General features: G+C 42.6%; 1 protein-coding gene and 1 long non-coding RNA gene across 3 annotated transcripts in view; one reads left to right on the plus strand and one right to left on the minus strand.

Annotated features, from left to right (window-relative positions):
• Positions 1–7,814, plus strand: part of LOC139155352 (TGF-beta receptor type-2-like) — a 55,308-nt gene extending 47,494 nt beyond the window's left edge. The window contains exons 5-8 of one of the 2 annotated variants that reach the window (XR_011557064.1): positions 309–450; positions 2,957–3,084; positions 5,884–6,370; positions 7,550–7,814. Coding sequence is in view for 1 of the 2 variants with exons in the window: in XM_070730486.1 (XP_070586587.1) it covers positions 309–450; positions 2,957–3,084; positions 5,884–6,093 (480 nt within the window). In the remaining variant the exon portion in view is untranslated. Of the gene's footprint in view, positions 1–308; positions 451–2,956; positions 3,085–5,883; positions 6,454–7,549 lie in introns of those variants that run through there. The other variant, XM_070730486.1, reaches the window with a different exon arrangement.
• Positions 7,815–8,138: 324 nt separating this feature from the next.
• On the minus strand, positions 8,139–17,650 carry LOC139155365 (uncharacterized). Its single transcript, XR_011557066.1, has 2 exons — positions 17,494–17,650; positions 8,139–9,902 (listed from the first exon to the last, which is right to left on the minus strand). It is a non-coding gene; the product is annotated as an uncharacterized lncRNA (long non-coding RNA).
• Positions 17,651–18,130: the final 480 nt, after the last annotated feature.

Raw genomic sequence — 18,130 nt, forward strand, 5'->3', positions numbered from 1 at the left:
GAGAAGAATTGATCAAACCAAAATGAGGATATTTTTTTTTGCATATTCACTACTACTCAAAATTTCAACATACATTAACATTTTCCTCGGCCAAATTTCTGAAGATTAAAGATTGGAGATGCTCTGTATTTTATGATGGAGATTTAAAGGTGTATTTTATTCTGTAGCCAAAGCCTATGTATGATAAGAACATTTTGTGTGATGGGATGGATCTGTCATAGCTTCTAGTGTTGCCTATAAATTGACATGGCTTGTCTCTCACACTTACACACGTGTACCTGTTTTAATCTTTATGTGGTTATTATTAGGTGGGTACTGCCAGATACATGGCTCCTGAGGTTTTGGAATCCAGGGTGAACCTTGAAGATCTGGAATCCTTTAAACAAATGGATGTCTATTCTATGGCTCTGGTTTTATGGGAGATAGCCTCCAGGTGTGATGCTATAGGAGGTAAGGCAATCAACATTTCTCAATCTTTTTTTTTTTTTTGGAGCAAAGGAGGGGGATGAATCACCTCTCATTTTCAAATTATTGCAATATTGTTTCCATCTGCATATTCCAATAAGTATTGGCCAAAGAGCATGGGAAAATGCATTCCTGAAATGGAAGACATTCCAAGGTCCAATAGAGAAGAAATCTGGTCATTAAATTTAAAAGTCACCTATATCCAAGAACCATCAAATCAACATTAATTACTGAGTGATCTGGCTCATTGCAAAGCAGTTTCATGCAATTCACATGTGATTACTTACCCACTGTGAAATAATTGTTACCATTACATTATATTAAAATTGTTCTTCGCTTTAGCAGAGCTCAGAATCATCTTCGCTGATATACATTAGTCTCAAGACTCATTAGGCTTGGAGAAAACAGTCAAGAAGATCAAACGATACTAACTGATGTATTGTTTCAATGATCTCAACAAACTTGAATGAATAAAAATCGTTTTGTAGAAACAATACTCTTATCAATTATCAAAATGCTTAGGATTGGAAATATTCAATCAGATGTAGGGAAAAAGAAAAAGAAAGAAGGGAGGGAGGGAAGGAAGGAAGGAAGGAAGGAAGGAAGGAAGGAAGGAAGGAAGACTCCAGACTATAGTTCAAGACTTCTACAGCATCACCTATTCAAAGTGCTAATGTATCCTGCTGATTTACAGTCAAATGCCTTCTTGGGGTGGGCCTCATTGACAGCTGTCTGAATCACAAGTAATTGTTCGAAGAAAAACTTGCTTTCTTTAGCAAGATTTATTGAGATGTAATGGATGGTATTATTAAATCAATTTCAGCAACTGAACTATTTCTAAATTAGAATCAAATTTCAGAATCCAAAAATGCATTTGAATAGAGATATTTTTAGTTTGTTTCTAAACATGTTCCTATGAAATGGTGATATGTGGTCCAGTTCATTGATAAAGGAGCAGGCTGTTTTTCAAAAATCTCTGAACGCTTATCAGTCTGTGAATCAACCATCAACAGCAGATTATACTTCACCCTGCAGTTGTTATATACAGTATACAGAGGTGGGCTGCTAAGGTGGAACGGTGACATGTGCTCACCTCCATGGCTCTGAGTGCTAGCAGAGTCCAGCGCAATTATGCTACTGCACCTGGGCAGGTAGCAAAATCGCACATGGACATGCGGGATGCACCCAGGTGGGGATTCTGCATGTGCACGCGCAATTTCACTACCTGCCCAGGTGCAGTAGCATAATTGTGCTGGACTCCGCTAGCACTCAGAGCCACAGGGGTGAGCAAATGTCACCGTTCCACCTTAGCAGCCCACCTCTGACAGTATATGTTGAATAATATAGGAAAGAAGACCAAGTTCGTTGGTCCGTGGTCAAGGACTCCACTATTTATCTCCCATGACTATTCCAAAAACTGTAAAAATGGAAACACTACAAGATAGTTGCTCCTATTCTCAACACTTGCAGGTGTTCCAGAAGGAAACCATGGATCTACTGAGAAGGATGCATTCCTATCATCTAAGTCAGTGATAGATTGGGTGGCAAAAGGGTGTGCCCATACCCATGCCCTCCCCCACACATATGCACAACCCCTGTGCTGGCCCCCACACATGCACACAACCTCTCACGCTGCCCCCCTGCGAATGCGCACAGGCCTCATTCAAGACCCCGGACTCCTGAAGCCTGGGGATTGTGAAAAACAGCCGAACCGAAAATTCAGAAACGAACTTCTGGTTGGCCCATTTTTCATCATCCCCAAGGTTCAGGGAAGTCTCCTGAAGCCTGGGGATGGTGAAAAACGGTCCAACGGGCCAACCAGAAGTTCATTTCTGAACTTCCATTTTTTGCCATCCCCAAGCTTTAGGCGGCTTTCCTGAATCCTGCAGAAAGTGAAAATGGGCAGAGGCCAAAAATGGTTATGTGTGCCCTTCATCTAAGTCCTGATGAAGGATATCTACTAAAATGACTAATTTTGTTTCAGTGCCATGATTAGGCCTGAATCCTGGCTAAGGGAGACCTAAACAATTCATTTCCTTTAGATTCCTTTACAAATGGTATAGGGTTTCCTAGATGAGCAGGGGGTTGGACTAGAAGATCTCTGAGGTCCTTTCCAACTCTGTTAATAGAGTGCCTACCACTTTCTCAACAAACTTCCTCTAGTCTAGAAGAAGAAATTCCATACAAGAATACTCCACTATCAAGACATGGAATGTCCTTTTTTGGAGAAGCAGGTACAAGACTTCCTCCGGGTACAAACCACCGCCTCCTGAATCCACCTGCACTTATTCTACCCAGAAACCAGCAGGGACATTGGCCTAACTATACAAGTGGCAAAGCTCAGATATTTAATTGGTTGATTTATCTGCAGCCGCTTGACAGCATCTAAACATTGAACCAATAAGCCCACAGGAAAGAAGCATGTAAAGATTTTCCTCCCTGTATTTGATTTACAGCAATGCCATATTTGTGATTTCTTCCATTATTGTAGAGGTGAAGAATTATGAACCCCCCTTCGGATCAAAGGTCCGAGAGCGACCTTGTATGGAAGTTATGAGAGATGTTGTGCTGTATGGCCGGGAACGACCAGAGATACCACCTAACTGGTTGGCCCACCAGGTGAGTTCTCAATGTATTCCAGATCAATATGATGTCTGTATTGCTCATTTTAATAAAATTAGTAAAAGATAATAATGGGAAGTCCATCAGTAGAATCTTTTCTTTGGTTGAATGTCCACCTTATAACCAAGAAGATAAATGCAATTATATAACTAAAATAATTAGTTATAATTATTTACAACTATGTAAATAATTAATTACAAAATAATTATATAATTAGTTCCTTTGAAATTATTGTTATTATTATTATTTATTAGATTTGTATGCCGCCCCTCTCCAAAGACTCGGGGCGGCTCACAACAACTCGGGGCGGCTCACAACATTATATTACTCATAGTTAATTCTTGCCAAAGGCAATCCGATTTAACTATCAAAAAGATCTGTTTTGGGGCACCTTTTTCCTTTCCTTTCAAAAAGCAGACATTTTAGTGCCAGCAGAAACAAGCAGTGCATCGCAGAACCCATTTCTGTTTAATTTTTCCTTCAAAAATTAATTAACTTTGAAATCTCTCTGAAAATATAAATCTGCTTAGAATAACATTAATTTTAATAAACTTAATCTTGGCACACCAGCTTGATGGAATTCTAATCCATCTATTAATATCCATAGCAATCTTATCTATAACATTAATCATATTACTTTCCACGTCTTTTGAAATGTTTTTGCGATTATTTAATATATTCTGTACAGAAAGCAAAAGCCAACCTCTTACAGTGATCTATCATATATCAAAGAAACTAAATTAATTTTTCCAATGAATTTATAACCCAGATATTTAACAAATTGTTGAAATATCTTTATCAAGTTACACAATGAAATAAATATAGAATGGTACAAAAAATGTCATCAGCATGTAGAAATAATCCATACAAGATACCTAACAATAACATGAAGTAACCTAACACAAATTCCCGATGGCTTCATCATTAAATCAAAAACCAACAATAAAAGTGAACAAGCCTACCAGTTGCCTTGCTGTAACTCAATTATCCCAGAAACTAACCAAGTTATTACTCTTTAAGCTTCAAATACCACGGTCTTGGCATATTCGGGTTTCTTCCCGTGTAGGATTCAGAAATTTCTGGCGACATTTCGACAAGCTCCCACTTGTCATCTTCAAGCTGGTGCTTCTGTCCTTGTTCTAGGGCGAACACAGCGAGACCTGAGCTGCCTTCCCTCTATAAATATTGGTGATGGTGTGTGTGTGTGCGTGCGTGCGTGCGTGTGTATAGATATAGGTATATAGATATACTATTCCTCACAAGCACCAACAAAACATCTTTAAACAGATTTCTTTTTTTCTTTTAAGCAATAACAAACCCACTAATATAAGCATCTACCTGGTATAATCACACTGAATTCGAAGAGTGATGCTTGTCATTTAATATAAACAGAAACATCATTTTGTGTAAAAGAAGGATCAAAATGCCACCATACCATGAACTGAACATTTTAGATATGAAATCTGAATGTGACCGAGATTTGATATCATAACAAGGTTAATTCTTGAATCTAAAACATTTTCAAGTAAAGAAATGAAAATAAAAAATAATCTTTATTTAAAACTAGTTCTGTGGGTGTAAGAAATAAAAGTCAGATAATCCTTGAGTTGCGACTATTTGTTTTAGTGACTTTTCAAATGCACTTTAGAAAGTGACATATGGCAGGTTTGGACATTTACAACTATTACAGTATCTCCATGATCAAAATTCAGATACTACTTGGCAATTGGTTAAGATTTATGATGGTTGCAGTGTCCCGGTGTCGTGTAATTCTCTTTTGCGACAGGTCCATGCCAGCTTTACAAAGGAGACCAGACTAAAAAAATAGATAAGTCAGCACTACTTTTATTGTCGCAATTACAATAACAAAAACTTGCTTCCTCTGCCCCCAGTCTTTGAGTGATGTTTTCTCAAATTATTTTCTTGGCCTGGGCTCAAGCTCCATGTGACATTTGCCTTGGAAGGGACTATTTCTTGTTTCCTTCGTGGTCATTTCTTCTGCCCTCTATATTCAGTTAGCTATTTTCATGTGCTTTCCACTTAGTCTTGACTCCTAAAGCATCCAGGAACAAAAGAACCTGCACTGAAAAATATGAATTCAGTTGGACCTGTGTAGATCTTGGTCCTGGAGATGCCATTTACAAACCTGTCATTGAAGCACCCCAGATTAAGCATATGAGAATATTTGCATTTGGGGAAGAAAACCTCATTTCCAACCCAAAATAAATGAAGACCACTTTAGGATGCCTTAGCAAGAAGTTGGGGATAAGATGGAGACAATGAGGATCTGCCATTGTCAAGGTGGGATGGTGGACATTTAAAGGTTTGTTTGTATTGTTAGATTGGCTGGCTGATTTTGGAATGGTTGAGAGGGAATACTCTTGAATTACAACAATTGTCTCTTCAAGAAAATATGGCACTTTCAACTAAGTTGTAGTTTTAATTGCAGAACTAAGATTGCAGAATGGTTGAATGTTACAGTTTTATCAAATGGAAATCTACACTAGGGAACGGACTGGAAACAGATTGATAGTGGCGAAGTGTTTATTGGCAACAATTAAACATGGGTATTGCTGTATTTGCTCTGAACCCTTATTCCACCAGATTTATGATGCAACTGAGTAAACCTAGACACAAAGTTACCGTTATGAAATTAGAATGGCTAAATATTGCAAATTTACCTGCATGAAATTTCCAGTAAAAGAGTTAGATCTAGGAATGTTATTTTCATGTATTTACAGCATGATCTGTTTTAAAATGGAAGTTACACAATAGTTTCCTTCTTGTTCATTTCAGGGAATGCATTTACTGTGCGACACCATCACAGAATGCTGGGATCATGACCCCGAAGCTAGACTTACAGCCCATTGTGTCGCAGAGCGATTCAACTTGATGGAACAAACAGATTGTGATGACATTCTCAACAACAACAGCATCGACAACGAAGCAAACAAAATGGGTTGTACAAGAGATGAGAACCAAAATAATGACCGGAACATTCAATGACTAGAGAAATAAAAGCAGGACAGAACCACCAATTGGGCATGTCTTCCAAGAAATATATCGTCAGCCCCATTCATTTAATTTCCTGGACAAATTTTAAAAATGTACAAGACCCATTTATATATTATATTGTATTAAGGTTTCCTTCAACACAGATTATTAATCATTTTATACTTTTTTAAAAATGTACACTGAAATGCAACAGGACTCCAAGAATGAATTGCTCTGCTGCTTTCACATCAGCAGAATGGAAAGTGGTGCTGTAAGGGCTACTGCATAGGTAAACCTTACTGTGTGAATAAAGACCACTCATGCTAAAGCAGATACGTGAATACACAAGGCATTTGTTTTTGTATTTTAAAATTTTTCTTCTTAAATATTAATTCTACCAGATGGACTAAATATTGACCCAATCTATCTTTTTTCTAAAGAATACTATATTTTTCAGAGTATAAAATGCACTTCTTTTCCTCCTGAAAGAGGCTGAAAATTTGGGTGTGCTTATACTCCAGAGGTAGCCCCGCCCACTCGCTAGCCCCTTCCCTTCGGCCTCCGCATACCTTCTTCCTGGCGGCAGAGATTGCTACGGACAATGGCTTGTGTTATTGGGCTCTGCGCGTTGCATTTTAAGCTTCCGAAAGCTTCCGAATGCTTTCGGTGCCCAAAATAGATACCCAGAACAACTGCTGCCTTCTCTTACACCTTCCATGCTCTGAAGATAAGCTGTGCTTTGGAAGCTGTTTTTCAGCCCAAACACGAGCTAAGCAATATTCCCTGCTTTGCCTGCTTTTCTAATTGCTGTTCCCTTCAACAATCAGCTGTGCTTTAGAAGCTGAGCCTCAACCATTCCCAGCCTCAAAACCAGCAAGTGAACAAATGTGCTGCAGTCTAAGGATTAGCTAGATGAATACCACCTGGTAGGCAGATTTCCCACCTTCCTAATTTTCCTTCCCAAAAACAAAGGTGCATCTTATACTCTGGTGTATCTTATACTCTGAAAAATACGGTACTTTTTTAAGAACATTAACTGGGTAAAAGCCGGGGTTTCTTATTTTTTAAAAACCAAATTCTTTTCACAGATTTTCTAGTTTTAATACAGATCCAGATAATAATGTACAAAGCCAGATTACAGTTTGGCTTTGGTTTAAATGTGACATGTAAAAACCACCATCACAGCTTATGATTTATGACTTACATATGTGGGAACCATGCCATTGTGGGTTTAAAGAATGATTTAGAAATCACTTCTTGGAATGTGTTAACCCAATGTCTTTGAACCATTTTGTTACATCATTTTTAAAAAACTGTTAACCAATATGAATCCAAAATCTAAATCTGCTAGCTCAATCCTGATTTGCTTAGGAACAATCTTTTCTCCATTACAGCCAGAGTCCATATTTTAACTAAAGAAAATGTGAATCTCATTCTTTAATTATTTTCTTTTTCTCCTATATTTCAGAAGCATAACCAAATTCCAAGACAATTCATGTGGACCCCTAAATAGAAGTGAGGATTTTTCAGCACAAACATCCTTCTCATTCAAGTTCCTTAGTTCTTCTTGTGAATTCAGGGCGATCATTGGAGCAATCCTGATATAAAGCTTGGAGTACAATTGGATTACAACATAAAACTTTCTGCATGCATAAGTCTCATTTATTTACATATAAGTGACTGTCTGCAATGTGTATTGTAACTGAAATGAAGTTCTATTGAAACTGGTGAAACTTATTTTGGGATAAATTTGTTTAAAACTGTCTGACATATTTCCCCCCCCCTCCCCAATTGATTGGCGCCTCTCATTGAATGTTCACACATTCCAAGTACATTGCTATTCAACAGAACTCTAAAGATCATGAAAGCTGAGCACTTGCTTGCAAGATCTCATTCCTAGATTCACCATAAACTGCCATGTGAGTTTTTCTAAGCGAGAGATACTATCAGCAATTAAAAGCCATTAGGAAACTTAGCCTGTGCCCTTCTGCAGCCGCAAGTACAATCAGTGCTGATCACTTCATTATTAGTATTATTAAAGCAGAGAAAACAAAAAGTTCCTTTTGATCATTTTATTTCTGTCCCTCCCCGTTAATCACATATGGTATCATACACAACTCACAAATAAGGTTTCAGTGCATTTCACAACAAAAAGAAAAAAAAGAAATACAAGGGAATATCAACCTGTATGCAGTTCATCCCTCTGAGTTCTTTTTAGCCTTTGTGGAATACAAGTGTGGTTGTTTAACCACATTTGGGTGGTTAAGTATACTAATATATCCCTGTGTATAGAAGAAAAATAAAAGCACTTGACAAACACACATACGCACATATTTTCATGATGGAAGGGAGAGGCTGTTTTGTTTTGTTGACTATGGTATATACACTGATTGGAAGACTACATCATAAGAAATAGAGTAAGGCACAACTCTTAGAAAAATTAAGGTAGCTCATAGTAATAAGAATGAAAGCCATAAATCAGTACTATTCTTAATTGCCAGCAATTCTTGGACTTCAATAAAATATTGGTAAATATAAAAACAAGGGGTACATTTACCTGACCATGGGTTCCTGATACCACATTGCATTAGGTTTTGTATGCACCCCCAGAGCAAAAAAAAGCAAGCCTTTCCCGGTACTATAGAAAAATTAAAGGTACAGACCTTCTACTAGATGGGCACATACAAATGCTAGAGAACAGAAAGGAAATTGCTCACCTGGATAGCTCAGAACACTAACTCACTTTTGCTGAGGGCCCAAGGAGCAAGGAGAGAGAGGGGGCAGAGACATAAAGTAACTTTTTTAAAAAGTTGCATAATTCAAGTCTCAATCTTCTTTTATAAGGAGACTTAAATATTTTCTTGGTATTTACAGCGTGAAACAATTACAAACAGTTCACGAAGGAAATGAGGCTGGGGGAAAAAACCAGCTGGAAATTGATCTGAATTTTATCCTCTGCCCCACCTTCCTCTATTCCAATTTATTTTGTTTTATTTTACTTTTTGCAGACAGAAGGGGGAAGAAACCCTTTACTTAACAATTCTAATCTACACTACAATGTTTTAAATATGATGCAGCTTACATGACTCCCCCATTCTTCCACACCTATGCACGCACTCCCCTCCAAGAATCAACTTTAAAAATTATTATCAAGTTCTGAGCCAGGCATCTCATAACACTGATTCCAAGGTCAGATCTATGAAAAGTTTTCCTCTTCATGATTTTCAGCAAAAGGTAATCCAAAGCAGCAGCAGCAAAAAAAAAAAGTGGCTTCTCTTTACAGGAGCACTAAAGCAGTTCAGATATGGGTGCAAACTGAACCCCAGATTTTAAAAAACACTGTTCGGGTTTTATTCCAGATGTATATCCATGGGAGCAAAATAGCCTAGACAAGTCTCAATGCCTATGCATCTACGTTGGTTGTTGTTGGTTGTTGTTTTAAAAGAAATCTTAGGCAGCTTCTGCAGTGTGTGCTTAAAAAGACAATGTCCAAATAAAATGTTGAGTGCCAGATAAAGGTGGTTGGTTTTTAAATGAGGGGGCAGAAACATAGCCAGAAATGTCCTTTCTTCTACCTTTTGATTTCTTACAACTTTAAAGTGCCCTAAAAGTTTTATTCTTTTTCTACTTATTTAATTTTGTGCAATTGTATAAAAAATCCAAAAGGACTCACAGTCAAGATACAGCATTTTGGAAGTTGTACAGATTAGACAAAAGAGAAGAATTATTATGAAGAAATGTGTCTAGTTAGTGTCCACTTCATGATTTTGTACTGCAGGCATCCTTTTCCAGAGGGGGTTATAATAAACCCAGCCATCTCCCTGCAAAGAGAAAACAGATTGAACACTTGAATGGTTTCCACATTAACCCAATAGCAAACACACGTTGCTCTAAGCATCAAATAGTCTGCATCTTTGTATATCATTAACCCATAAACACTCTTCCCTCTAAGCTGTGTGGCCGCGCGGCCGTGCAGGCGACAAGAAACCTCCGTGCAGCACTTTCCAAGTACCGTGCAGTTATGATGGGGAATATGCCTCCCCCCATCTGGGTCCGGCTCTTCCCCGCCCCACACGCACAGTCCAGCGAGCGAGGCCAGGAACAGGACAGGTGCTGAGGGATGCTACTGCCCCACAAGCCACCCCCAGAGAGAGGGGAGAAACGCTGGTGCGTTTCCTGAAACAGCTGTGAAGAGAGATCATTATGTTTACATGAATTGTGAAACCAATATTCTGCATTTTTTTCATATACTTCAAATGTGAAGTTATTGTACTGATAGACTATAACAGTATTTGTGCAGTCAGAAGCAGGCCATTGCTAGACGTGAGAAACTGTAAGATGAGGCAGATTTTCAGTGACTAACCGTGTACATTACCGTAAACACTATACAGTGGTACCTCTACTTACGAACTTAATTCGTTCCGTGACCAAGTAGAAAAGTTTGTAAGAAGAAGCAATTTTTCCCATAGGAATCAATGTAAAAGCAAATAATGTGTGCGATTGGGGAAACCACAGGGAGGGTAGAGGTCCTGTTTCCTCCCAGGAGATTCCTAAAAAGGCCCCATGGAGACTTCTCCCCGCCTTTTCCGGTCCTGTTTCCTCCCAGCAGATTCCTAAAAAGACCCTACGGAGGCTTCTCCCTGCCTTTTCCGGTAACAGTTTTGGAGGCTCGGGTTTGTAAGTGGAAAATGGTTCTTGAGAAGAGGCAAAAATCTTGAACACCTGATTCTTATCTAGAAAAGTTCGCAAGTAGAGGCGTTTGTAGGTAGAGGTACCACTGTACAAGTATTTAAATATTACAGATTTTTAGTATTATAAGTGATACTGATATATAACACTTTTAATTAAACGGTTACATTGAATAAATCTAACTTTGAATTTCAAACAACACTGATTTCCTTGTTGTCTTGGGTGACATCTGTGAAAAAAATCAAGGTGCTGAGGCATAAAAATGTGCCGTTCAGACACTATACTTTTCCGCATACACCAAAAAAAAAAATTAGAGGGAACATTGCCCATAAGATCCCAAACTATTATTCCCACTCACTGTAGCTGAAAGCCACAGCAGACCAAGTTTGGATATTGCAGTAGGCCATGGTAGATGGTTTAAAGCAGTGTTTCCCAACCTTTTTTGAGCCGTGGCACATTATTCATATTTTCAAAATCCTGGGGAACATTGAAAGGGGGGCCGGGGGGGGCTAAAGAAAAGTTTGGACAAAAAAACCTCTCTCTTCCTCCCTTTCGCTCTATTTCTCCCTCTTTCTCTCTTTTCCTTCCTTCCCTTCTTTCTCTCTCTCCATCCCTCTTTCTTTCTTTCTTCCTCTCTTTTTTGCTCTCTTTCTCCCTCCTTCCCTTCCTCTATGTCTTTCTCTCTCCCTTGCTCTCTCTCTCTCTCTGTGTCTCTCTTGCTATCTCTTTCTTGCTTTTTTCTCTCTTTCTTGCTCTCTCTCTCTCATTCACTGTCTCTTGCTATATGTCTCTTTCTTTCTCTTTGCCTCTCTTGCTATCTCTCTTTCTTTCTCTTTCTCTCTTTCTCTCTCTCTGTCTCTCTTGCTATGTCTCTCTTTCTTTCTCTTTCTGTCTCTCTCTGCCTCTCTTGCTAAGTCTCTCTTTCTCTCTTTCTCTCTCTCTTTCTCTATCTCTCTTTCTCTGCCTCTCTTGCTGTCTCTCTTTCTTTTTCTCTCTCTCTGCCTCTCTTGCTATGTCTCTCTTTCTCTCTCTCTTTCTCTATCTCTCTTTCTCTGCCTCTCTTGCTGTCTCTCTTTCTCGCTCTGTCTCTCTTTCTCTGCCTCTCTTGCTGTCTCTCTTTCTCGCTCTGTCTCTTTCTCTGCCTCTCTTGCTATGTCTCTCTTTCTTTCTCTCTCTCTCTCTCTGCCTCTCTTATATGTCTCTCTTTCTTTCTCTCTCTCTCAGCTGACTGCAAGCAGGAGTCCTGACGGCGGCAGCTGGACGTGCTGCTGGACGCCGTATATGCCAGGCCCGCAGCGCTAGCATGTACGGCGTCCAGCAGCACGTCCAACCGCCACCCTCAAGGCTCCCGCTTGCAGTCAGCTGAGAGAGAGAGAGAGCTCCCTCTTGCCACCGCCATCTCCCCACGACTGCCTGCGGCCGCTGCAGCCAACCCCCCCCCACTCCCACCGCCAGTGCCCTCCCGCCGGGCCCCAAAGGACACTTGCCACCGACGCCAGAAAAGCTCCAGCTGGGCGGGGCGCTGCCAGTGCCTCCGATCTGGGGCTCCCACTCGCAGCTGTCCCTCGGCTCCTGCCTGATGCCGCTGTTTCTGGCGCTCTCCTGCTGGGCCCCAAAGAAGGAAGGAGAGAAAAAGGCGCGAAGAATGAAGCTCTCCTTCTTCCTGCCTTCCTTCTTTGGGGCCCAGCAGGAGAGCGCCGAAAACCACGGCATCGAGCAGGAGCCAGGGGACAGCTGCGAGCGGGAGCTCCAGGTCGGCACCGGCAGCGCCCCGCCCAGCTGGAGCTTCCCTAGGAGCTTCGCGGCACACCTGGCTGTGTCTCGCGGCACACTAGTGTGCCGCGGCACACCAGTTGGGAAACGCTGGTTTAAAGCATAAAGGAAAGACTGCCCTCTGGTGGACAGGAAAAAAAGTGGTTACGGGAGGTGACCTTATTCTCATAGAAGAAAACTATGGGTTGTATTTAACCTAAAAGAGCTAATGACTTATCTGAACCTTCAAAGTACAGCAGTAAATCTAGTATAGTGCCAGTTTTGAGACATTTTCCTACCTAGTACATTACACCTGCACTAACATCTTGGACTTGTGTTATAAGTCAATATAGCTTCCTTGTTAAATCCCCTTCCACCCATGAGCTCTCTTAGCCGCTACCAATCTCCACCAGCAATTCAGGGGATAAATGTGAAAGGAAACAGACAGGATCAAGTATATTACAATCTTGAGATCAGACGGCAGTTTTACAATAAAACTAAAAAAGGCAAGAGCATTTTGTCAACTTTTGCCAAGGAATTAGGTCAGTAATAGTGATGTATTTTAAGTAATTTATGCTGTGAGCATGTAGGAAGTAGATAAAATTTTAGCAACTTGGCTTTTACCTTGCTCACATTAATGTATACCCTGATCCTTTCCCCCTGAGATATATAATCAATTTTAATACTTACAGAACAAATGCTGACCCAAACCTTCCTCTGAACTCTTATTGTACTAGCCTACATTCTGCATTGCTTAAACCTCATCCCCAAATACTGTGTTCAGTTCTAGAACTAAAAAAATGTAGGGAAGGGCTATAAGAATGACCAGGTGACCAAAGACTAGACCATAGGAGAGTTTAAGAAAAAATGGGCATGATAAACCTTGGGAAAAGGGTCAGATGTGGTGATCATACTTCACCACCTGAAGAGATATCGCTTGGAGGAAAGACATGACCTCTTCTCTAATGTCTAGAGTGAAGAAATAGTCTTGGATTACAACACCGTAGATTTCCGTTCAGGAGGAGCAGTAAACGAAGAAGTATTTACTAAGCTTCCCTCTGAAGCATGTGCTCAACTATCTCAGCACAAGCCTTAAAAATGGATCCCTGCAGTGGACAGAGAGCATTGTTGCTGGAACTGCTTCCTCCCCCCTCCCCCCCCATTTTAATTCTTATGATTCTACAAAGAAGCCAAACAAAATCTACGTCTGAAAAATTTGTAAAATGAATTGAAGAGATGTGAATGTGTATTGGAGCTAGGAAATAATATACAGTGGTACCTCTACTTAAGAACTTTTCTAGATAAGAACTGGGTGTTCAAGATTTTTTTGCCTCTTCTTAAGAACCATTTTCTACTTAAGAACCCGAGCCCAGAAAAATTTCCCAGGAAATTTGAGAGCGGCATGAAGGCCCGGCCAGTTTCTTGCCATTTCCCCTTTAATCCTGGCCATCTCAGGCTTTTCTGGGCTGCCAGAGGAGCCTTTCGGTGGCGCTAAAGGAGGCTTTGGCAGTCCAGAGTGAACGAAGCATTTTCCTTTCTCTGGGCACTTGGACAGGGAATAAACCTCTGCCAGCGCCTAGAGAAAAGAAATGCTCGCTTCGCTCTGGGCAGCCAAGGAGTCACCACAGCGAAGGAAAGGCGCCAGCTACAAAGCAAGCGAGAGGAGAGGGGAGCCCTTCAGCATGGGAAGGAAGAGGCAGCAGGTAGCAGCAGCAGCAGCCAGTGTATGGGAGGCAGTGTATGGGACGCAGCCTCGCGCCGGGTGTATTGAAGGTACATGCTCCTCTCCGCCATCTCAGAGCCCTTCTTATTTTTTTTTTTAAGCCTTAAGGTCTTGGATTTTTTTTATTCTTCCTCCTTCAGCAACGACTGTCCTCCTCCTCTTCTTCCTCCTCCTCCCCCCACCCAAATTCCGAGCTTTTATTTCTTTCCTAATGGGTTTGCATGCAATATTTGCTTTTACATTGATTCCTATGGGGAAAATTGCTTCTTCTTAAGAACGTTTCTACTTAAGAAGCTGGTCACAGAACAGACTAAGTAGAGTTACCACTATATTTGGGGCAATGGGGCAGGAAAAGGAATAGAAGCAGAACAAAAAAAGAGCAACACTTGTAACCCGCTCACTGCTGTCGTATCTCTTCTCAGCTCCCTTTGCACATGCAAACATGTCCAGAGCAGAGAGGAAAAAGCATAAGGGGACCTGAATATATCTGAAGAAGGCCACTGGGCACTGGCCAAGAAGTTTCCATCTCATATTGATGGCAGTGTTCCCTCTAATTTTTTTTCGGGGTGAGCGGAAAAGTATAGTGTCTGAGCGGCAGTCCCTTTGGCACTGGGCGGCATATAAGTATAAATAAATAAATAAATAAATAAATAAATAAATAAATAAATAAATAAATAAATAAATAAATAAAGTAAGTAAGTAAGTAAGTAAGTAAGTAAGTAAGTAAGTAAAGTAAGTAAGTAAGTAAGTGTGGGCGTGCGCTATCACACATGAGCAAGTTCTTGCATCCATAATTCTATCCTTTCTATGTGTTCCTCCCTCTTTCTTTCCTCCCTCCCACTTTCCTTTCTATCTCTCCCTCCCTCTTTTCTTTCTATCTTTCCCTCCCTCTTTCCTTTCTATCTCTCCCTCCCTCTTTCCTTTCTATCTCTTCCTCCCTCTTTCCTCCCTCCCTCTTTCCTTTCTCCCTCTTTCCTTTCTATCTCTCCCTCCCTCCCTCTTTCCTTTCTATCTTTCTTTCCCCCTGCCTTTCTCCAAGCCCTTCCTTTTCCCTCTCCCTAACTATCCCCTTCTCCCTCCTTTCTATCTCTCCCTCCCCCTTTCTTTCTCTCTCCCTTCCTTCATCTTTCAATCCCTCTCTCTCTCCATCCCTCTTCCTTTCTCTCTTCCTTCCTTCCTCTCTTTTTTGCTCTTTCTCTCTCCCTCCTTCCCTCCCTCTATGTCTTTCCCTCCCCCTCCTTCCCCCCTCTCTTTCTCTCTCTCTTGCTTTCTTTCTCGCTTTCTTTCTCATTCTCTCTCCCCTCCTTTCTCTCTCTCTCTCTTTCTCTCTCGTTCACCACGCTGGCAACAGAGAGAAAAAGAGAGAGAGAGAGAGATGGAGAGAGAGTGGAGGGCGCCGTTGTCTTCGCCTCTGCCCGGCAGCTCTGCAGCGAAGAGGAAGCAGCCGCGCACCGCCTCCCGGGAGCCCGGCTGACTTTTGGAGCCGTTTTGTTTTCGGCCGGGTGGAGGCGGCGCGCGGAGGCGAACACACGGCGCCCGGCCAAGCTCCGCCTCCCGGGAGCCCAGCCGACTTTTGGAGCCGTTTTGTTTTCAGCTGGGATACCGGGAGGCGGAGCGTGGCCGGGCGCCGTGCCTTCGCCTCCGCGCGCCGCCTCCGCCCGGCTGAAAACAAAACGGCTCCAAAAGTCGGCCGGGCTCCTGGGAGGCAGAGTGTGGCCGGGCGCCGTGTCTTCGCCTCCGTGCGGCTCTGCAGCGAAGAGGAAGTAGCCGCGCACCACCTTCCGGGAGCCTGGCCGACTTTTAGAGCCGTTTTGTTTTCGGCCGGGCGGAGGCAGCGCGCAGAGGCGAAGACACGGCACCTGGCCACGCTCCGCCTCCCGGTATCCCAACCGACTTTTGTATCCCAGCCGACTTTTGGAGCCTGCTCGCCGCTCGCGGGCGGCAGGCGGGCGGCGAGCGGTGGGCGGGCGGGCGGCGAGCGGGCAGCGAGTGGCCGGCGAGCGGCGAGCGGACGGGGGGCGAGCGGCGAGCGGGCGGCCCGGCGGCCAGGTGTTCAGGGGGCAGCCGGCGCGTGCTCCCCAAATCTCCCTGCCAGCCCACCCACCCGGAACATTCAAAATAAGAAAACCCTTCGCTCTTACTTTGAATGTTCCGGGCGGGCACGCAGGCAGGGAGATGGGAAGAGCGCGCGCCGGCCCGCGCGCCCACCAGCCCCCCCTCTCTTGCAGCGGAGGAGAAAGAGAGGCCGGATGGATGGGGGGCAGGGCCGAGAGGCCTGGAGCGCGAGGGGGCCGGAGGCACCATGGAGAGGCAGGTGTGGCCGCGGCTCCCTTCTATTGCCCGTGCCTCCCCCCCCCCCCCGCGGGCTGGCAGGGGGATGGGGAGTGCGCGGCTGAGGAAAAGGGTGCGCCAGGGGGTATTTTGGAGTGCGCGCGCGGTCACGTGCGCAGCTTACAGGGAACAGTGATTGATGGAAGAAAGAACTTATGAGGGTCGCCCAGAAAGTAATGCACCACATTTGATTTCTCAGCCTACAGTAATGGTATGAATGCGAAACTTTGGATATACATTATTTGAATTGTCAGGAGTGCGTGTGTAAATTTTACCTTTCTTCAGACAGATAGCGTAGCTGCAGCAGTGTTTCGAAATGGCATCTGTAAGTGATGTACATTACCAGCAGCGTGTCATCACTGAATTTCTCACTGCAGAGAAAGAAACTATTGGGAACGTCCACAAACATTTGTGTTCAGTTTATGGAGAATCTGCAGTTGACAGAAGTACGGTTAATCGCTGGGCACAGAGGGTGAGGCCGTTACAGTGCAGAAATGGCTTCGTGACCAGAGCAAGGAGTGGTACCGACAGGAAACACACGCTCTTGTGTCCCATAGAACGGGATGGAGATTATGTAGAAAAATAGGGAGTGTAGAAGAAACGTCATTCTTTCTTGTATTGTAAAAGTTTCATTGTGTTCAATAAATAATTGTTGAAGAAAAAAACGTGGTGCGTTAATTCTGGGCGACCCTCGTATCTTCCATTGTTCTTCTGTTTAGATAACAGAACTGTGGGCAATGCCAAGAAATAAAAATAGGCACAGATGTCCTCAAGTCTGCTGCAGACCTTGAAACTCATACAGGGGGAACCAGTGGTTGAGGCCTCCGTGGTGTTTCAAAGTTAAGCATGCAGCCATGCCCCTATTTGGAGCTTGAAGGTTCAGTTTTCCGCTCTTCTGTTTATATTTCTTTACTTACCTCCTTAACAAAGTGTTTCGTCTGCCACGGGGTGCCTGTCTCCATCCGGAGCCTCTCCTCGTTTCGCTGCTGCTCTTCAAGGGCTTTCTTGTGCTCTGTGGCCTTTTCAATGTCCCCTTGCCTCAAGGACTCCGTCACGTGTTGCCAGAGTTTCCTGAATTTGACAGGGAGGAAGGGGATTCAAGCTGAAGCTGTTTGCCACCTTTACTAAATGCAAGACTGCAAGTATAACCAGAATGAGTGTAAAAAGGTGGCATGAGGCGAGAAAGACTATTTATTGACTACTCCAGGAGCCTGCCCTTACCTTCCGGTGTTGGAATCATGAATTTATTTCCACCAAAAAACCTGTGTCAGTTCTCAAGTATTACATGATTAGTAGGCTGAAAATAAGTTGCTTCTTTCCAACAGCTGCCCAGCTGTCAATTGAGTCCTCTCTTGCCAAAGAAGCTTTTCTCATCTTTTGGTTAAAACTATGGGTTATATATTCTTCCCTGTTAGTTTTGCCGGCATTACAGAATGTAGTAGCTATTATTTAAAATCAAACCATCCTCTGCTACCATGACAGAAATAGAGATAAATTACAGCCCGCATGGACCATAATAAATCATTTCTGAGAGTCGATGGATTAAAAGAAAAA

The sequence above is a fragment of the Erythrolamprus reginae genome, chromosome 1 (genome assembly GCF_031021105.1).
Source record: "Erythrolamprus reginae isolate rEryReg1 chromosome 1, rEryReg1.hap1, whole genome shotgun sequence".
Classification (NCBI taxonomy): Eukaryota; Metazoa; Chordata; class Lepidosauria; order Squamata; family Dipsadidae; genus Erythrolamprus; species Erythrolamprus reginae.